At 41.5% G+C, this 22,453-nt stretch overlaps 1 protein-coding gene across 1 annotated transcript in view; it reads right to left on the bottom strand.

Moving 5' to 3' along the window:
• nell2a (neural EGFL like 2a) overlaps nucleotides 1–22,453 on the bottom strand; it is an 88,690-nt gene that overhangs the window by 56,665 nt on the left and 9,572 nt on the right. Inside the window, exons 3-12 of the mRNA XM_030426445.1 lie at nucleotides 19,301–19,451; nucleotides 17,690–17,863; nucleotides 14,810–14,906; nucleotides 12,054–12,126; nucleotides 10,466–10,548; nucleotides 9,985–10,113; nucleotides 6,429–6,531; nucleotides 3,261–3,352; nucleotides 1,700–1,805; nucleotides 833–961 (exon numbers count right to left, since the gene is read on the bottom strand). Of these exons, the coding sequence (XP_030282305.1) occupies nucleotides 833–961; nucleotides 1,700–1,805; nucleotides 3,261–3,352; nucleotides 6,429–6,531; nucleotides 9,985–10,113; nucleotides 10,466–10,548; nucleotides 12,054–12,126; nucleotides 14,810–14,906; nucleotides 17,690–17,863; nucleotides 19,301–19,451 (1,137 nt within the window). The remainder of the gene's footprint in view (nucleotides 1–832; nucleotides 962–1,699; nucleotides 1,806–3,260; nucleotides 3,353–6,428; nucleotides 6,532–9,984; nucleotides 10,114–10,465; nucleotides 10,549–12,053; nucleotides 12,127–14,809; nucleotides 14,907–17,689; nucleotides 17,864–19,300; nucleotides 19,452–22,453) is intronic.

Consider the following 22,453-nt stretch of genomic DNA (forward strand, 5'->3'; position numbering starts at 1 on the left):
GCCTTGCATGTATTTAAGCTGACTTTGGTATCAGGGGGAGGAGGGGATGACCTTAGCATGACGAGAAGGCTGCCCAGCAAGAGACCACTGCTTGAGTTCATGCTTCTAACTTAGAAACCCAGGTATTCTTAAGCCAACACGTGATGTTTTCCTAACCCTAACCAGGTGTTTTTTGTGCCTAAACCTAACCAGACTTCAAGCACAACATTGCACTCAACATAAAATTGAAAATTGAAACATAAAGACATGTCAAGTTTAAGTATATCCATGGTTACATCTATTCAGGTGATTGTGTTGGTCTAAAAGGGGGGAAAAAAACATGAAACATGAACGCACAAAGAAATCATTAATAAATGATCATTCCCACCTTTCTTAAATCATATTACAGTTGAAGTATCCACCACAATAATCGCAATATGATTTTTTTCCAACCACATCCCGCAGCCCCAGTCGATATATTCACTCCCCTGACCGACACGCTTTGACTTTCCACCATGTTATTTTAATGTCAAACTTTTTTCTACTTGTCTGTGATCCTTTTTTGATGGTGAAGCATATCCGGCGAAGACACGCGTCTGATCTTTGAGCTCATGTCACAAAACTGTATCAGACCAGGCTGTGATCATGCAGTCAGAGTGTCATGGCAACTGTAGATACTTCAGTGTAAAAATAACGCTGAATTAAAACTACCACATCCTCCGAAAATGCAAACAAAAACCAAGGGCCCTCTTATGACCCCCATGATGCAATTTGGGCATATTTACAAAAATAAAACCACATCCACTATTCCAGAGCCCATAAACTTCACCTAAAAGTCAGGGTTTTGCCCTACCTTCACAGTAGGAATTATCGTCTCGCAGCGGGCGGAAGCCATCCTTACAAACACAGCAGTCTCCTGCTTCCAGGTTCACACAGTCGGAGTGCTCCATGCAGCTGTGGCCCTCCGAGCAGAAGTCATGACCTGCAGGAGGCACGGAGCGGAAAAGGTTGAGACCCAGAGGAGACGAGAGGAGAGGAGAGATGGACACACACAGGGCTGGCGGAAAGGTTATGTCATAGAATCACAACCTTTTCTCCGAGTATTCACACTGTGGTTTCTCTCCGAGCCACTTAAGCGGAATAATAGCACTAATTTGCTGGAGTTTCCCTCTGTTACATCCAACTTTTACACATCATAAAGGAACAAACTCAAATAATCCACCGTTACTGGAGATATATTGGATGTCACTTTTTGTTTCATTTTGTTTTAACCATTTTTGGACTGATTGGCAGCTTTCAGGCGGCCATAGATTTCCGTTTTTTGCCAGTCAGAGAAAAAAGCCTACAAAACCGGAAAATAACTTATCGAATACTTTCTTTTTAGCTGATACCGGAGAAGATAACAGATAATTTACCATTTTTGTATTCTAGAGAGAAGTTTCTAACATGTACTGTATGCACACCTAATAGAATACCTAACCCTTTTTGACGTTTGAAAGAAGGAAATAGAGAGACAGTACAGTGGTTTACATTGCTACCCACAGCAGTCGAGCAATGGCCTCTACTTGGGTATACCAACACTGTTGTTGCCTGTTGTGACCTTTATTCTATCAATATGCAACACACTATGAATAATATATAATACATATTATAGTTAAGGCCATATTTGTTACAGCCATGTACGGTAGCGGTGTAGTAACGGATGGTGTTTCCTCCTTACCTCGGCACACTTTGCAGCATCTGTCACTCAAGGCGATCTGCTCCGACTCCGCACAGTTGAGTTCAGGACAAGGCTCGCTGGGGACGACTCGGTGCATCGTCCTGTCCTGTGATGGACGGAGACACAATCCTCATGAGCTACTTCTTAGGTCCACTCTGCCCCCCTTCATTTGCTAAGGGCCTGGATGTAATTATGTAATTATGAAGGTAATTACTCATCTATTGTGTTTCCTCTCTCACTCTCCCTCCTCCCTGTGTGTTCATTACAAACCTAAAAAAAAAGGGCTGTCTTCTTCTCTCCTCCTGTCAGTGATTTACATCGTGATTCATGAAGCATCCTTATTATACAAACAATGAATCAATCTTCTGGATTATCCCTGCATGTGTGTTTAGTCAGAGTGTAAAACCTGATTAGGGGACTCCTGTTCCCAGCATGCCTTTGGCAGGTCTCTCTAATGATCTCATCCATGTCCCTCTGACTGATGCTAATTTGAAGTCATTACAAGAGACACACTTGGACAAAGACAATAGACTTTCCCTATCTATTTGTTCTGCACAAATATTTTACTTGAGGAGGATCTACAGGGCGTTTCAATGAGGGGTTGTGACCTCTGTTTGTACAGAGGCTGCTCGCATGAAATTCTGCAGCAAACTTCCGCACACAACTTTCCAAACAAGCTGTACCGTCTACTTCTTCTTGCCACCCACCACCCGAAACTTGCAACCCCCCTTCAGCCAGCAGGCAGACAGAAGATCAGAGGCGTGACAAGCAGCTGTCAGGGGAAGCCTGCAGGAGTCTGCAGCAGTGGGCTGACTGACAGCACTCCCCGTCCCCATTTCTTTGATCTGCCTGGGACTGCCAGTCAGTTAACTGGGACTACAGATGGGCCAGGTGTGGGCAAGCAAGCCAGACAGCTGTCTGAACCTGCAGATTCTAATGGAGCTTTGCAGAATTCATGGTGGAGCTGGATGATATGATGGAGTCGGATGATTAAAAACTTCAAGTCACTTTCCTGAGATTGATTGGGCCTGCCTGGCATAATGTCATCAAGTGAATTACTCCCAAAAGTGGGCGACCCACCCATCTGGTGCGCTAGGCAGACAAAAGCAAATACTCTGAATAATTGGGGAATTAATATGATTCGGGACCACTGTGGTATCTGATGATTGGGACTGATGAATGGCTGTCTCATCCGGTGACTGAAAGGTGCACTGCTCTGGTCTCCAAATGTAAACTTAATTAGGAGGATTTTGCCAATTTCTTTCGAACACAAAGAAAACGATGACAAGCCAGATCAGCGAAATTCAGCTGGAGTGGAAGATCTTGCATGCTGGGCTTGATTTATCCTCTCAGGTTAGGCCAAGATAGCTGCAGAATGAGAGTTTAGTGAGCAGCCATGCACCACTACATGGGAAGTAATAGAGTTGAAGTGCTTGGTTACATGAGTTATTCTGGTGCCTCTTCCTGCAGAGGATTGATAAAAATCATTTTGAATAAGGATGCGTAAGTGTGTTTTTGCTCTCTCTAGGTATACATGTGCGTGTGTGTTGACACGACTTACCCTGCACTCAAACAGCAGGCACCTGCCAGCGGAGTCGCGCACAGCCTTCTCATCCCCCTCCACCAGCTCTCTTCCACCGAACAAGCAGATAGCTGAGGAGACACAGAGGCATCATAGGCATACACACAAATAAACACACAAACATATAAACAATACATATTAGAGCTGCAACAACTAGTCAATTCTTTGATTAGTCAGTCGAAAGAACTATTTGATGGTTCTAAGCTTCTTAATTGTGAGGATTTGCAGTTTTCCTTTGACATGTATGATTGAGTCTTTGAGTTTTCGACCTAATTGGAAAAAACAATTTGAAGACTCTGAGCTGAGCATTTCTAACATTTTTTTACATTAATAGACAACAAAATTACTTGATTAACTGTTAAAATAATCAGCACTTTAATCAGCAATGAAAATAATTGTTAGTTGAAGCCTTAATATACATAAAAGCACATTTCTTTGCTTTATTGTAATGAATCCGAATGCGAAACATGACAAATAAACCTCCAAAAATGTCAGAAAATTAAAATGTTTAATGTTTAAAAATATTTTCAAAAATATATATATTATTCAAATGTCATTTTAATGTTGCAGTGATTTATAAAAGAGTGGTAATGGTGTCTCCTTTGGTCCTAGTCGTTTGGCTTTCTTTCGGATGTCCTCCAGCTGCTGTCTCTCAACTCTCTGTGGTTTCTGGAGTTTCCCTGAAAGCAACCTGTTAATGCAGTGTAGTGTAGCTGGAAGTTAGCTCTGCTAGCCTAGCCAACTCTGCTGCAAGCACAGCAGGAGAGTGTATGTGTTTACACCGCTGTCACGGCAGCTCTGGACTGCCAGGAGGAGAAGGTTTCTCAGGAGCTGGCAACAAAACTTGGCTCAGCAGCCTCTGAGGACATCATGACAGCGGTGAAGAGACTGAAGAGGACGTTAATGGAGGAAGCTAAGAAGAGAAAAATAAACCTCGACTGGGCAAGAGACAAGAGACAAGAGTCTGGACTTGTTAACAGTACTTACTGGTGAACAGTAAGTAATATTAGCTGGGTTGCATGCCTTGTGTTGTCGCATGTGCTTTTGATGTGTGGCCGCGTTGGCAAAGTTGTTTACATGCTAGTTTTGATCATAAGCCAAGTCAACACATTTCAACACAGGTTTTGTTGGTGGCATGTAAACTCTGACTAGTGCAAGTTTGCAAACCTCAAGATTGTTATGACGAGCCGAGTTTCGTTTGTCGTTAGCATGTAGCGTTACATTACTTCTGTATCAATATCTATGAGTGTCGTGTTGCACAAAATGCAAAATTCTACATAATATTGATTTAATAATATTAGTTCCAACATTTTCATCCAAGTATTCATATTTAACCGAAGCCTACACAGCTGTGGACACGAACACTGACAGAACACCAGAGTCCTTACGTAACTGCTCTGATTCACATGTATGATACAATCTGTCCTTGTTATTTAGTCCTCAGGTAAAACTGAGTCAAGCTCAATCAAGCATATCGAACCCAATTAAGCAATGCTACCAGTGAAGCGATGAAATACTTCACACGTAGAGTGAGTAAACACTCCTCAGTTTAACACTGTGGAGAACCCCGTTTCATATAATTACAGGGCAAGAGGGGTGCAGACATAATCACATGGGCAGGAAGTCTGCATTGGATGAGCAGCCGGGGTCGGACAGATTCCGACTGATATGAGGGGGGAGAAATGATTGACACCACGGGTCAGGCCCTATCACAAAGCCGTATATCATGAAAGCGAAGGACTTCTGAAACAGCCATTTGACGTTCTACTTGACAGATCATCAAAACAGAAACACAAAAAAAAGAGAACCAGACTTAGAACTCCTCCCTGCAAGGCCTTGTGCTGCCAGATAAGGCTTTAATTTGGAGAGCGAATTGTGTCTTTGTAGTGGGGAAACTCGCGGGCTCTCTTCTCTCCAAAGCCGGAGCATGCGTAATTAGCTGTGTGTTTGTCTACCTCGTCGAGATAAGTAAGCACAGGGGTGTTGAGTTTAAGGGGATTACCTGCTACGTGTTTATATTTGTATAACAGGGCGGCAGATTTCGCAGTCATGCTTGAAACCCCCCTGCGCTTCAGCCCCCGACCCGCGGGTCAGTGGAAAAACGATGCCGAGCTGATTAGAATCCAAGGCTAACAGGTTCCTGCTGATAAAGAGTTAAGTCAGCAGCAGCAGCGTGTGGGAGTGTGTGGTGAGAAAGTTCTCAAGTCAAGTCAGCCTGTACAAGATGTGGAGCGAGATCCGCTGATAAATACCACACGTATGTGAAGTCTGCTGGGTTTTTCTATCATTCCGTCCGTCGCTCCTCGAGAACATTGGTTATTAAAAAACACAATCAGCTGATTGATTCCTCTGCTACTTTTCATTCCATACTCTTGACAGACCGCTGTGTCTGCCTTTTAAAAAAAATAAAAATAAAGCAAATACATCACATCTCTTTAAGTTTCATTTGGGTTAATAGAGGAAGAATGCTCGGGTGAGAAAAGCTAATATCCTCTGAAATCCATTTTTATTGAGAGGGGAATTGAGAGAATATGAGATGCAGATTGCTGCGGTTAGGAGGCTAATAAGAGTTCATTGAGTGTTGTGGGAAAGGAAAAAAAAGAAAGACCCTCTGTGTAGATATGTGATGAAACGGAATTATTTATCCGGCAAGAAACGTATCAGTGCTCAAAAGTTAACAAACGGACATTTAAGAAGACACCATCGCCAGAGAGAGTGTGCGCATCATTTCGGGCACTTAACATTCTTTCTTCTTCACTGCTACTTCACTCGCGGCCTCAACGTGCCTGCCATAAATACGGACTGCTTTACATCACATGCAGCTATCCCAGATTTACTGGCTCGTGTCTGTGTGACTGGTGGCCATCTGCGTTTTTTGAAAGCCGGCTAGTGAATAATTGATTGGTCCATGTATATGCAAAAGGTTGGACCCATCTCAAGAGGCATGTTAGGAGGTAGCTTAGCAACACAGCAGAGCCCTGGTTCAATTGTCAGGCAGCCCTTGTGGAGGCGTGATGTGCGCTCTAAATCTGGTGGTGGTGTTGGTGGTGCTTGCTTAGCTGTTTGTGTGCGCGCCTGTTTGTGCGCAATTGTGTCCATGATTGTTTGAGTGTAGGAGGGTGAAGAGGTTAAGGGTACTCCACTCACGCTGGCACTCCTTGCAGCAAGCACCCTTTACGTAGGCAGGCGCTGTGCCCGCCGGGCACTGAGGGGGAGGGCAGGAGATGGCCTCACACTGCACCGTGCCATTCTGGTGAAGAGACAGAGAAACACCACATTGTTTACGGGCCTGATAGTGATACACATGACATCGATAGGAAGAGAAAATCTTGAAAAAAAAAAAATAATAATCTGATGATACTTCTGCAACAAATACTTTTGCTAAAGATCCCTTAAAGGAACAGTTCGCCCAAAAATGAAAAGCTCAATCATCATCTACTCGTCCCCCATGCGGATAGAAAGTTGGGTTAAGTTTTGTAGTCCACAAAACATTTCTGGAGCGTCTTTTCAAATCATCTCTGGGCTCCATGAGACCGGGATTACACTGAAGGAGCTGAATGGAACCATTTAATGTTTTGTTCTGTTGTTCTTGCATTTTAAAACAAGTCTGTAGTAGGGGTGGGCGGATCGATCCAAATATCGATAGTATCGATACCAAGGTGAGTATTGGTATCGGATCGATACTAGCGCGATGAGATCGATATTTTTGTTGTAGTTTCTCTTCTATAAGTCCAGCAAATCCCTTGTATTTCTTCACAGAGTTTGTGTGATCGCAGCATCTCTCTCAGTCCTTATGCGCAGTGCTCCTCTCGACCTCTCTCACTCCGCTCACTCAGGTTCACTCTGAAGTATGAATATGGCAGAATATAATAACCCTTTTGTGTATCTGTTGAAGGAACATTAGTATTCCTATTCAGGCTACATGCAGATAGGTTATAGATTTAATTATGTTAAATATTAATTTCTTATTTGGCTGAAATCTTTGTCCTGTGTTTTATTATTATCATAATCATGATCAGCTAATCAAAGGCAAAAGTACAAAATCATTTAATGATCAGGAATTTTCAAGTAAAAAGTATCAGTATCGGTATCAGCAATACTGGCCCTGTAATTACTTGGTATCGGATCGATGCCAAAATTTGCCGTATTGCCCACCCCTAGTCTGTAGCTACAGTTGGTTATGAAAATGCTGCAATGCTTCTTTTTTTTCTGTGGACTACGAAACTTCACTCCATCACAAACATTCCATCTGCACGGTGGTGAGTAGATAATGACTGAACTTTCATTTTGTGGGAGCTTATCCTTAATATTTGGTATTATAGAATTGTGACATTGAAATGTGTTGACTGAGACCTTTTACACTAAAAATAAACGTGTCTGTGTACTCTAGTGGATATGCAATGTAAAGGAGATACTGTTAAGATCTCTGATAAGCTGTAAACAGCCTTTCTATTGTTTTTTTTTAGGTGGTAAGCTATTTATCACTCCTCTGAAATAAAACTATTTCAATGTCAAATCAACACGACCACTCTCATGGCCCAGTGCAACCTAAATGTGGAAGAGAGACGTCTTTTTTGACTCAGTGGGGAAATTGAAATTGGTGGCACAACGTATTATCTGATCATCTAACTAACTAGAAAATGATTTGACACAATTTATTCCAGATATGTGTTCATGACATGATTGACTCCTGTCCAACAACTGAGTGCAAACAATTCCACATCTGGTATAGATCAGGCTATATATATCATAATGGTGCAACACAGCTAACATGCTAACGTCATTCACTCGGACTCTCTTCTTTCAAAAGTCAGCACTGTTGAGATCCACTGAAATAAACCAACAGTGACAATTTGCTTGTCAAAGATTACATCAAAGGTGTTGTCAAGGGAAAATGACAATTCTTGTGGTACTACCTCAATGTAGTGAGCAAACAAAGCACATTAAGATCCTAATTTCCAGACAACAACTTCCTCACAGACTATCTATACACGGTAATTAGGTGGTTATTAAGGGAGAACTCTTAATTCTTTCATCGTATTCATTGTATTGTAGAATACACCCATGAATAAGACAGCAAGAGGTGTTTCATGGTGGCTTGCTTGCTAAAAATGAACTATTTGATGGTTATAATGTGTACCCTAACATAAACTTCTACTGATTCTTTTTACATGTAAATTTCACCAGTATAGATGCTGGTATGACAATGCCCACGCAAAGATGTTGTTCCCATACCTATCATCCATTCTCTTGCATTTTTAAAAAAACGCCTGAAGGAAGGATTGTGAAGATTAAAAAAAAAAATACAGGGAAAAAACACACAACAGAAACCCCCCATTGTGAAGCTACTCATAACCTACAGCAGATCTCCACAGCAACCTGTAAATCTAATATATTTAAATGCTATCTCCTCTTCTCAAGCTTTTGCTCTGCTCCGGTAATTAACATTGCTTCCACGGATGAAAGCTCTGTGACAGCAACATCTATGAACCTGATCCACATAATTGATAACATCTTAATGCACGACCTTTTGCATTTCAAAGGTCACAGCTAATTGCCACACATAAGGTAAGGAACATATTCCATCTAATTCCTTAATTGCAACCCAGGAATGGCAACACACCGTTCCCAGCGATTGAAGCAATTTCATTGGATGAGTGGGCAGAACAAATCCCTGATGATAATTATCATCTGTCAAGAGCAATTAGGTGCGGTGCACTGAGAGATATGTGATTTCCTTTTTTTTTTTTTTTGCATGTTGGGTAGTGGTGCGCGAAGGCATCTTACTGGCTGGTTGGAGGGGTTTGGTAGCAGCGAATGAGTTTCGTGTTCCAAAGCTGAGAAGACTGGCAGGGGATGAAATCTGTTTGCTGATGTGCTACAAGCCCCAGATCTCCAATCACTTCTAATTCTCTTTTTGGCAATTATTCACACTTTAGGCAGCGCAAAGTAGACCCTTGAGAGAATTGAGCATTACTAAGCACCGTTGTTGATGTGTCTAATCCTGAGTATTGTAGAGGTTTTTCAATACAGTATCTTTTCTCGAGTAACTGGGGCAACCCTCCTTTATATGAGAAATAATGAGAATACAAGCTGTCGACAAAGGGGCCCCTGCACCTCCACACACACACACACACACACACACACACACACACACACACCCACCTTCACACACTTGATGAACAGAAGAGCAAAACAAAAGCCAAGACCTACAATGGTTGCAGTGTCAGTGTAGAACCCTCACATACGCACAGTCACACACAAAACAACACACAGTGTTACAGGCATGATGAAAAATGCATGTTCTCCCTTTCTCTCTTACTCTAACAGACACACATGCACTCAGACATCCGGTACACACAAACACGCACACACTCAAATGTACAAACACATTCACACACAGACAGACAAACACATATATCTGTTTATTTTATGACACACTCGCATGCCTGCGAGCGTATGCGTAGGCATGAGATGATCACACAATGAAAAATCACAAAGAATATAGCAGGCAAATAATTCCAGATTCAGGACATTCACACACAGCCACACACACGCACACACGCTCACACACTTAATTGAAATTTAATGCCCTCTCTTGCTCTTTATTACTCTGACATACACACCCGTGTACCCACCTAGTACACACACATAGACACACACACGCGAACACACAAACACATACTAGTGTGTGAAGCCCCACCGAGCATGTGCAGTTCCTGCAGCCATCTGTCCAGCCCTCGTCCTCCCTGTAGACGACCCCCTTGACGCTGCAGGTTCTCTCACAATAGCAGCCATCCAGCCCATTCATCTTCTCCTCCGCCCTGGACAGCTGTTCACGAAACACAAAAGGCAAGAAGGAGAGAAGATGAGATTCAGCTTCGTCCTTCGCCCATATTCACATGTATAAGGCAGAGCTTCAAAAAGCAAACCAGCGGCATCACAAAAGTAAGTCATTAGACACAATTAACCCCATTTACTCACTGAGAACAGAAAAGGCCTCAACAATAGCCAACGTCTAATGCTGATATGTCACCGATTGCCTGTTGCAATGAACTGAAAGCATGAACACTGGCAGTTGTCACAGTCGATTTGAAACGGTGATCACAGTCCTTTTTAAGATAATGTCCAATGCTCTTTAGACAAAATGTCAAATTAAGAAACATTACATCACATTACTTCACCTTGCTAGATGTTTTAGCGAGGATGTCCTGCAGTTCCATGATTTTCTGCACAAGTCCATGGAAGTCATTGCAAGTCGGGCATGCTGAGATGCAAGAAAAGAGATGTCACAGTATCCTATTATTCAGTACATGTAATACAATAACCAGGAATTATGATGATTTTTGATAATAACAAAATTAACACAGTTGTCGTTTAATTGGGCACTTAATTCTCTCAAGAAACTGACATACAACTCGAACTTAAATTACAGGACATCAATTTCAACTTCTCCTCACTCTTTTATTATTGGAAACATATTCTGAGGTGTCCTCTCTCCATTTTTTTTTACTTCAAACTGCAGTAAAACGTGTTCTATAGGAACCTTTGGATGCGTGGTGACACAAAATCAGTGGGAAGATTATAAATCGTGAGACGTTTCTGTGTCGTCCCTGTTGGCAGGAGAAGCAGTCTGTCTGCAACATCCCGCACAACTGGAGAATTAGCATTAGCTACAACAGCCACCGCGATGAAACAGGTGAAGACAGAATAGTGCCACCTACAACGTGGCAGCAAAACACCAGAGAAAAAGGTTCTTTCTATTAAATTTAGAGCTGAAACGTAATAGTGTCAGAAATAAACATGCTGAACTGATATTTTGATTAATTCATACACTTTTGAATGACAATGATTTCCTCATACAACCAAAGATCATCTTTTTCATACCGACACACTTCAGGATGGACACATGTTTATATCTATAAGAGTTCGGCCCTGTAATGTTTGCTATATGAATTCAAAAGTAGGTGCATCAGGTTGCATTTTGTCTCAGTTATGGTGATAAAGACATCTACAGGAAATACTGTGTGAATTCTCCTTTCACTGATTGATTGCAAAACATTTTATCAAAGCTGCTGTAAGCTTTGTTGTCGTTTTTAGGAAACTTCCTGTCCGTTTCGCCGTTAGCAATCCACGTCCTCCTCTCTACGTCACCACTCTTGCACAACTCCTTTCTATTTTTAGAGGAAGCTTTCTATTTTTCAGTGTTTCCCAACGCTTGGCGTGTTTGGAGGTGTGACCTTCACAAGGAGCGCTAGAACTGGTAGCTTTCCTTATTCCACCATTCCAGTAAACAGGATGATTCTGCTCGATTCGCAGACAGGGTCCGCCTCTTTATGGAGTTCTCTGTCCTGATTGGGTAAAGTGGGCAGGGATACCAAAAAAAATCATTTTTTTCTTTTACTGCATGAGCAGGGGGAGGAGAGACAGGGGTCACTGAGCAAACACTCTATAACAGTGATTACTTTTGGACTATAGAGATATATGCAATATAATTATAAACAAATTCTAGTTTTAATAATATGATGACAATAATGCTTTCAGCAGCTTTAACCACACTTTTATTTCTTATTGAAGAATTGTTTTCCAATTGCCGAAGCTGTTATTTCTCAAGTGAGTCTTTTGAAGAATTTAAATAAAAAATAATACGAATAAAAGAAAAAAAATCAAAGCAGTCAAGTGCCGAGCGAAATATAGCACCAGAGGTAAATTAAATCAAACTCAACTCATTAGAATGCTTCTTTAACGTATAAAGTACGAGACTTCACTCACTCCTGTTCAGATCTGGACACTGTGAGATGTAACCCTGTGGCATCACCAGGATCTCCACGTCCTGCATCACTCCCTGCACACACAAGACACACAACAAACATTTGAGTCAAGGAGGAAAACAGCTCACGGTCAGCAAGGAGACATAGCACGTTAATGTGTCGTACAGGGATAAATAGGCGGAGAGCGGTGGTGTCTTAAGTGTGCTTACGGTACATTTTTCCACATGAGATAACACGGAGCCCGAGTGCACGCGGGCCATGCAAACACAAAACCAACAACCCTGTTTACGAGAGCTTTGTTAACTGCTGCAATTGTAAAACTGAACACAGAGAAACAGCAGTAAACCCGAGAGCGAGCGCAAAATGTATTTTTCAATCTGTGCGGCGAGACACAGAGAAGTTAGCTGTGAGATAACACATCTCCAAGGTTGCTGCTCGGATGAATCATCTCATAACTGCACACCAACAGGAAGCGTAGTGAACCAAATGATGTGGGAGTTTTAGTAGGTAGATGGAGTTTTTATTTTTTGTCTCCACTCTCCTCTAATAAACATAAACAGGAGATACAGATTCAATTTGATATCATAAGACCCAATTGATAGCTTCTTTCATGTTGTGTCCGAACACCCAAACCCACACACACATGCGCGTATACACGTACACACAAACGGATAGCCTGTCGCCATGGTAACCTGGCCCATTTCATTCCTTGAGTGCATGTGTTTCCCTTACAGAAGTGGAGGGGGGTTCAACTTAGGAGAAATTGTTTTTTAAATTGTCTTGCCACTTCAATTTACCGGCCATAAATTTAAAATCCCGCGGAAATGATTTGATGATTTTTCATGGCGACACACTGAAATGGAAGCAGATTGGAGTCGTGTCCATCAAACTTGTACTGGAACCGTAAAGCTATACATTTGTCTGCAGCCATCGTATACATTTTCCATCACGCATTTGCAGTGAACGCTCTTTTGAGAGTATGTTGTTGATGTCATAGTGAAACAACACTTCAGAGTGTCTTAGATACCAACCACCTAAATATGCCTGATAATTTTCATCAGGATCCGTGCACTATTCCATGAGGAAGCTTCATTCAGATCCACATAGAAACAAGCCAACACGCCAAGATATGGGCATGGGTGAAAAAACATAACATCTGTAGCAAAGTAATTAAAGGTCCAATTCGTAAGACAGTTGTTTTGGTAATTCTCATTCCCTCATTGGAGGTCAAGTCTGCTGCCATCCCTAGCGTCAGTATTTTTTAGAGAAGGGAATGAGACTCAAAAATCGACTTTCTTACAAACTGGACCTTTAACACAGGAATATACGGTTAGAAATTGAAAAAAATACATGTTTCATTTCAACGCATCACTATCAAAACTAACAGTCGTATTGTCCAAACTGACACTGTTGACTGCCGTATGCATGCAGGAACACATCACCCATTGCCCCCATCTGTATCGGAAATGGGACTCTGTGAGAAACAACAACCAGCACAGTGAAGTTTCAATCAGCAACATACATTTTCTACAAAATGCAAATAGTCATGAGAAGATATATCCTGCCAGACTAAAAACAAATTACTTCCAGACTGTGAAGTAAAACCTAATTTGCACACGTCAGCAGTTGCTGTTTCTTGTTGCATTTAGGATTGCCTGGATTAAAAGTAAATTGTTTTGCAGCCTTTCAAGTTGGGATGCAGAGCACTTTGCTACATCGGCATACAAATCAACTTCTAATGACACACAACTGATGAAATTCCTCCAAAAAACGTGTCACTTGGTAAGTAGGATGAAATAGGTTTAACTATCCTACGATGTGTGTGGACTGTAAAGGCGAACTGTGCTGAGTCGTGAGGCAGAGATGCACATACGCACGCTCTGACTGGAGTCTTTACTATGACTGTTAGGGATGTGAATTTTCTCGTCTTCGTTTGACAGACACCCACGTCCACACGTCGACTGTTTGTGTGTGTGAGAATGTACTAATGAAGCAGTGTGTTTTTTAAAAAAAGGAGATGTGCCTCCCTAGCAACTAATCAAGGCTTCACAGTGGCGAGGAGAGATGCGGCTACATGACGAGATTAGTGTGTGACCTCCGAGGCTTCTTTCATCTCCCAATTAACACGGAGGAAATCAAACAGCCTGGACACAATGTGTAAAGCGTTAACGCACACACACAGGTACACACACACAAACACCATCAAACACAGAGCCAGTCACCGGCAGACTGATTAAAATGGTTTTAGTTGCTGGTGAGCTGACATTTTGCCCCAACCTGTCTCCCCAGGTGGGATATTTTGGAGCGCGGTCCGGTCTGGGAGAGGCAATATATGTCTCCCTGTCTTATAAACAAGACCATAGACTAAGCTTAATGAGCACAGTCCAGAGGCTATTTAATGATTTCTCCAAAATCAGCGTTGTGGGGTGTTGCTGAGATAATTGCACTGGGCTTAGCTGCAGAGTAAGAGAAAGGGAACAACAATGACAAAAAAAAAGTCAATTCCTCGGGCAGGCACAGCAACCCTCAAATTAAAATGGTAAGCCTTGAGAAATGCACGCAATTAAATCCAACAGCTATAATAAATAAAACCAAACAAACCAGACAAAGAGGGAGAAGATACAGTAATAAACCAAGGCTGAGACCGGGACGAAAAGCTGGTGCAACAGTTGACACGCGTCACCTGCTTTTGCCCCTCTGAATCATTTTATCACACAAGCAAGATCGGCGTCAATGAGAGTGGAAGTTTGTGCTAACCTTGAAGAAGCCATGAGCCGCGTTTCTCTGTCCGAGCCAGAACGAAGCATCCTCAGGTATGTCCATGTACGGGGCCTCCACCACCCGCTCATAGATCCTGCAAAAACAAATTCAGCACTGGTTATACTGGTGACAGATTGGTGGAGTTTTCACCGATTTAGAAGAAAAAAAAAAACATCTTCCCCTGCACTGAAGGTCTTGCCCTGTTAAATCCTTCTGTTACCTCTTACCCTGAGGTGGGTATAGATAGCCGCATGCTTTCTACGATGCACATGGTGTGGCCGTCTGCTTCTTTGATTGTGCCAAGACGGATTTACGTACACAAACAGTAACACTCCTCTCATATGGAAGATGCAACTCAAGGGTTGCACCAGGTCCATTCACATAGGACAGCTGACCAAGGCTTAAGAAATGTCCCGTCTGTGGTGTCGTTTCATATGCCTTAGGTTGGAGTGTGGGACTTTAAAATGTCAACTGATCGCCTGTTACATTCACGCCCTTGCCAGTGATGACTGAGCCAAACCCAGCCGGATAAATCTCTTTGTATTTTGCATGATTCTGGAGTTTGTAAGTCTAGCATCTGTGGCAACATTCCTGCGCTGGCGCACCAGTGGTGGTGCGTTTTATGACAACCATAAAAGCAACTGTAGCAACAGAATAGGCTACAGCAACAAGGACTGTGGCAGAGGCATGTGCCATACAGTATGAACGTAGACAGTGTTTGTCTCATTACTCTCTTTGCCAGAAGGGGGAGACAACAGTTCTGCTCAACCTTAGAATTTAACTTGAATAATGACCAAGCACTTTTCAGTTTTATCTTAGTAGTTGAGTCCATATATATGTCTATATTCTCTTCTTTTTCTCTTTCATTACGTGGACATTTTTAACTGATGTTTTAAAATGGAAAATATGGACTCTTGCCCAAATCATTCCACTTACATTCTCTGTGTAAACTGTATGAATGAGCCTAAAACACTTTGAGCGACTGCATGAATCCAACTTTGATGACAGTTTTTTTCCATAATAATGACCAGAGTGTTGCATCAAAGTACCCATTTACTGCACCACTTCACTGAATTTTAGAGCAAGGACACGTTGAATGAAATAAAATGAAAACTTTTGAGTCTGTTCTCACTTGTGTTCGCTTGTTGTTGTGTTGCTTTTTGAGCTTTGCTGCACCATAATTTGCTCTGCTTTTATTGCTGCCCATGTATTTGTCCTGCTTTCGCTGTAATCAATATGCCTTAAAGCCCCTGTACGGAGTTTTTAACTGGATATAGAAAAGTCTCTGGTTTCTGATGATGTGTCTCTGTTACCTACAACAGCAAATGAGCCCATCAGCGTGAAGATACGCTTTTTCTAAGTAGTCTAATTCTATACCTCTGAAAGGCATTGGTCGGGTCGGACCACTGACGAAACGATTTACGGCAGTCAGACCGGAACTGACGACATTCAGGATACGGCATAGCTGTTTTGTTGCTACGCTAGCCAGTGCTAACCGAGCTAAAACTTTTGTCATGGCTGATAATGAGACAAAGAAAAGAAAAAGAATTAGAACCGAAGACCAACGAAAGGCAGAGAGGGAATCCGATCGAGCTAGGGCTAAAACACGGATAAACATTGGCGATTCCTTCCAGAGATGGAGAGAGTTGCGGGGCTTGAAGGGAGGGTCGGATCCATAATTCGCCCGATTCCTCCTAGACAGGTTTGTAAATTTTATTTCATTTATGAAATGTAATGCGGGACGTAGTTTACAGCAATACATGAATTCATGTTGTTACAACAAAGCTGGCTAACATTACCACTAGATTAGCTCTAGTTACTACACTCGTGAAAAGGACAACAAACGTCTTAGATCACGCATCCATTTCAGCTGTGTGTATCAGCCCAGCCGACCTGCAACGATGCACCGGTAATATCCTCTGTCATTATAAATGATTCAGTTTCTTACTTAGAACAAAACATCCATCACAATCACTGTGACTTTGCTGTAACGCTAGCTCTGTAGCACCTAGGGTAATATATATAGCTGGGAAATTGCAGTGCAACAGCAGCATTACTTTGTTTCACCGGCGGCATATTATATTAAGTAGAAATACAAATAGACACATTACCTCGTCCCTATGCACGCTGCAGATAGCTGCTAAAAAAAAAAAAAAGTTTTCAAAGCAAGTCCCGTCGTCTTTCCGACGTTTCCAAAACAAATCTACACGCGCCGGCCAGACAAACGTCTTCACGACAGTGGGCGCTAGAGCTCATGGGAAATGCAGTCTTCATTCCGGCAAAACACTACCGCTTTCGTCCAGCGGGGCCGCCAAAATCAACACTAAATGAAAAGTCTGTACAGGGGCTTTAAATCATGACACTTGTTTTAAACTTGCCAGCGTTATACCTTGACAGGCACTGCAGACGAAAACTACACTCCTGGCTAATTCTGGAATATTTACAGTACTGTTCTTTAAAATGCATTGTCCCTGAGAAATGAACAATAAAAAAAGAATACCAATACCATAACTCAGGTTATCTGCTGTTAGCGAGGACGAGGACTGATCTGGTGCACTCTTTTACCTCACTTTATCTCATCTGTAGTACTCGCTGCTTGGAACTCATCAGAATAATTTTCCCGTTAGGCAACACAAAGAGAGTTATTGTAACAGAAAAAAAGTGTATCAATGAATGTAACCGAACATGGAAATACTGAATTTTGTGAGGATATTGACATACAACTAAATCTAATGTGGATCCATTGTGTCATGGCAGATACCCAATCCACCTAATAAGATCAGTGTCATATTGGATTATATCTACATATCTGCATTTTCAGTTTAAATCATTTGAAAGGCTGAATAATCTCACTCAGCGTGCACCTGAGCATCTTACCTGTTGCAGTCGACATATAGAATGACATGAGAGGCGCTGACGGCCACAGAGACCTTGTGCCACTGGTCATCGGCCAGGCTGTAAGGGAACACCTCCGTGTGGGCCTGTTGGCCTTTGGTACGATAGTGAAGTCGCACCTCGCTGCGCTGGCCGCTGCTCTCCAGCTCCAGGAACCTGCAAAATGTCCAAGCAAACTGATTCCAATAACAGCCACAAGCGTCTCCCTGTGAATTTTGCATTCCCTGCACTGTACAGCATGTCTTGTTGCATTTAAGTCTTGTTAGTGGAAGCAAATCCTTATTTCTGTCCGCAGGTAAACCTATTGCATGCGAGTGTCAAAACTCGGGGCTCCTCTATCGGCACAGCGCCGAGAGATAAACACGCCACTCATTTCCAAGCAGTGCACTCACATCTCCCCAGATTTGCAACACCATTTTAAATTTAATCACATCACTAGTCAAACATAATGGCACTGTATAGCTGTTAAGTGCAACATCAGCAACACACAACAATAGCTGACTTGTAGAGGTTCAACGCTTTACATTGGCGTATTAGTATTCCCGCAGAATCCTCCTCTCCAAACCACTGAGATTCACCCACCATAGTGACACTAATGGAAAGAGCCGCCGATACACACTCGTCACCCTTGCCTTTAAAGACAGACTTATTCAAAACTAGACTCATTTGCTGGAAACATTATTCAAAAGAAGAAAAAAAAACAGACACTTGTGCAAGTGTGGCAATGGCATTGATTTATCTGCAAACCCGATCTAATAGATTTACTCTCCCCCAGCCATGCATGCACATTCATCCCAGCTCCATAAATGCACTTGCTAACACTTCTGACACTGAATTAGTCTTTGCCATGTCTCCAGATGAAACCATGCAGTGCTGCTTTGTTGCATATGAATGGCTGGGAAAGCTAATCAGCAGAGGGGAAAGTCATTAACATCCCCGTGAGCTCTCTTCTCAGGACTGACTTTAATGTACAAACTGTTCAATCAACGCATTATGTGGATTCAGATTGCTGTTCTGATCATCCAACGGCTCAGCTACCACAAACTAATGGAAAACATTAGCATGCTAACTGCGGATAGGGTCTCATCAGTTTTCAATCCACGATTACAGACTCAATGTTTGGATCGTTGATGGACTGTGAATAATACATCGCCGCACTTGGCGCTTTGCTTTGTTTACCAGGCTGGTATGTAGAACATCTAAATACTTATCAAATACAAATATTCAGGTTTCAATCACAAACACATTACTGACTGCTAGATTTAGGAAATGACTTTAATTATGGTTTATCAGTGGGGCTGCACTGTACTCCGTGTGACATCCTGGGCTCTTGTTCTGTAATACGCTGCTTAAATATGTATCTCAAATTAATTTCACGTTGATTTTTTAAATATATTTTTTTATGTGTTTTACCATGTGCTTTCAAATTGTATACAACAATGATCTGGGTTGCTACACTATGTCTGAGATGCAAAAGAATACAAATACAAAAGAAACTGTAGTATTATGACTGAATATCACGGGTTACCCTCTTTCTACACATCATAGAACATATCTTACCGCAATATACTGTCAGATGTGAAGTGATCATACCTGTGCTCAGAATGATGAATGGACAGGATGACCCCAGAGTTGAGGTGATCTTGTTTGAGGGTCACCAGCACAGTGAACTCGTTCTTGCCTCTCAGCTTCTGGACCATTTGCTCTGAGACCTCAACAGGAGCCACTACTTCCCTGGAGGACCCTAGAAGGAAGACAGAAATATCAGATAATATTCAAATAGCAAAAATGGTAAACGGCTGCATTCATATGGCACTTTCATCCCAAGCGCTTTACAATTTGTCTCTCATTTGCCCACACACACACACCATCACACACAGACGGCAGTGAGATGTGATGCACAGGACGGCTCTGTTGATCGGGAGCAGTCTGTGGTTCAGCGGCATGCCAAAGGACACTTTGACAAGTGGACAAAAGCATCCAACCTCATGATTCATAAACAACCTGCATTACGTCTTAATAGTCACAGCTATCACTGTAACTATTATCATTTAGACCTTTAAAAAGCCAGTTGCTCCCGGAGATTCTCCTCCATCCGTCGTAAGATTAACCTTGTGAAAATAAAAAAAAGAACTAGAACTAACAATGTGTCTTCAATATGTATGTTTTATTAATCTCACAAGGACTTTTGCAGGATATATTGAGGGCAGGCCGACGCAAATGAAAAGCCAAAGTTGCAGCTGTGAATTGTCAAGGGATTACTGATGTATATGAATATGCAATACTTAAACACATTACACGCATTAAAGTGGATTTGAAGTGTGTAATTACCTCCACTATGGAGGTTATGTTTTCGTCCATGTACGTTGTTTTTTTTTTTTGTTGGTTTGTCAGCAGGATTACACAAAAACTACTGAACGGATTCCCACGAAACCCTGAATGGAGGATGGGTCTTCACCCAGAATAGATCCCATTAACTCTGGTTGCAGATCTGGATAAAAGGACGGAGCCAGGATTTCTTTCTAATTTCTTTTTTTTCAACGTTGCAAGATTGGATGTTTTTTAAAGTTTTTGTTCATTTCCGAAAAGAAAATCAGAGACTAACGCACTTCAGATGGGTTATTCTGTCTCCCCTAAGAAATCCTACATCTAGTTATCTAATTCATAAACATTGAATCAGGATGACAGAATATCTTTGTGTTAAACACAAGTAATGTAAAGGAATCAGATTTAAAAAAATACTTAAATTCACTGCTTTTTGGAATGAAAACACTAATGAGAATATAGCAATGGTAAGACTGTTAAAGTTTCTGTAAGCATTGTCGTTGTTTTCAAGTGTTTTTCTTCACTTCAGAGTGTTGTCTGGGGAAATTTCTGTGTTAAAGCTGCCAAGGGACAGTAAAATTATAATAAACAATAATAATTGTACAAATAAACAATATAATAAAATGGTAAGAAATAGAAATACTTATTCATACATAATATTATACAATATGAACAGTGTAATTATAGACAGTGTGAACAGTGAACTGTTATTAATAAATAATACATATGGGTTGAAATTGCCCAATAAACAAGTTGGCCTGTTGACCAGGAGCGTTGGAACTGTTGGTATACACTGTTCTGTCATTGCCATTAAAAATGAGAATCCTGCTCTGTGTGGTCATGAACAGATATAACCCCCCGCTTTTATGGAGAGCTCTGTCCTGATTGGATAAAGAGGGCAGGGATACCCGAAAAAGTATTGTCTTTTACTACATGAGTGAGGGAAGGAGATGAATGAGTTACTAACCAAGCCCTCTATAACAGTGAATACTGTAGGAATAAAGAGCTATTTTACACTTATTTTAATAAGAAAATGACAGCTTTAATAAAAAACTAAAACTGAAAACTAAATTGTGTTAAAATCAACTGCAGTGTATGAAATATACTGACATTGAACATTGGTGGTATTGACATTTTAGAGATACAAAATATTTAACAGGAAAATTTGCTGTACAGAACCAGAGAACATTCCGTTGGGACTCCACTGGCCAAATGCTGTAAATATTTGATGTATTCACATGAACGCTTGATGAATTTGAATTCATAAATGAAAAATCAACACAAAACCCCCCAAAAAGAGAAATGTTTACAGCTCTAGCGCATGGTTGATGTCTCAAAGAGTGTGCTTTATGCTTCATTTAGAGGAACATGTTGTCCACTTTACTCAACTTTGCGCGCTGGTTGACCATTTTGATCTAAGATGTAGGGCCCTATGAAATCCGTTTTATTTTTTCCCAAATTCCGTTTTATTTTTTCCCAAATTCCGTTTTTTCCGTTTTAATTTTTGGGAATTCCGTTTTTTCCGTTTTAATTTTTGTGAATCCTGATTTACTCTTATTAAACTACTAAAAACAGTGTGTTTTCAATGTAATTAACTCAAATGTACACAAATTAAATAGAAATTACCTTAAATTAATTGAGGGGACAAACATATTTCCTCAATACTGTACCGTACAGTACAGTAAAGTGCATCAAAAATATTTTGACTTCATCATGTCTTCATACAGTAGTATATTTTGTGTTTTTATGGGTTTCATTGAATAAAAACATGGTCAGCTCTCAGGCAGATCCAGAAAAGCCTCCTAGCCCAGGCAGAGTCAGCTAAGAAGGCTGTGGCTAACGGGGCTAGCTAGCTAACAGCAGCTACTGTTGGCAGCAGTTAACAGTCACTCTGGTATTATATGCAAATAATATGAATCGGACAGTGGCTAACTCTGACGCATTACACCTTTAATTATGATTTCTCAGGTCTGCTTCTTTGCAAAACAACAGTTCACCTGACACATACAAGTCGTTCGGGAACTGCTCGGCTCTGTACTGAGGGGTAAATGTCAAGTTTCTCAGCTTTTTCGCCGACGAAGACGGAGCCGTGGGCAGCCACTTCGGCATGCTTGCATTGTTTTGACAGGAGAGCTCAGTCTGTGGGGAGGGGGAGCGGCGGCGACTTGTTGTGCCACCCAGATTTGGTTCCCCCCGTGCAGTTTTCCCCAGACAAAAGTTCCTCTTCCACACGAGAACAACATTTCAGTGAAATTATGTCAAATTCCGCGATTCCGTCCGCAATTCCGTGATCGCGGAAATCATAGGGCCCTAAAGATGTAACCACAAGGCTACTTTAAAAAAAAAATGATGTGGATGTTTACCAAATTAAGTCATTAAGTGGTTGAAGTTGAAGCTTAAGTGGTTTCAAGATTAAGTCGG

The sequence above is a fragment of the Sparus aurata genome, chromosome 8 (genome assembly GCF_900880675.1).
Source record: "Sparus aurata chromosome 8, fSpaAur1.1, whole genome shotgun sequence".
In the NCBI taxonomy this organism is placed as follows: Eukaryota; Metazoa; Chordata; class Actinopteri; order Spariformes; family Sparidae; genus Sparus; species Sparus aurata.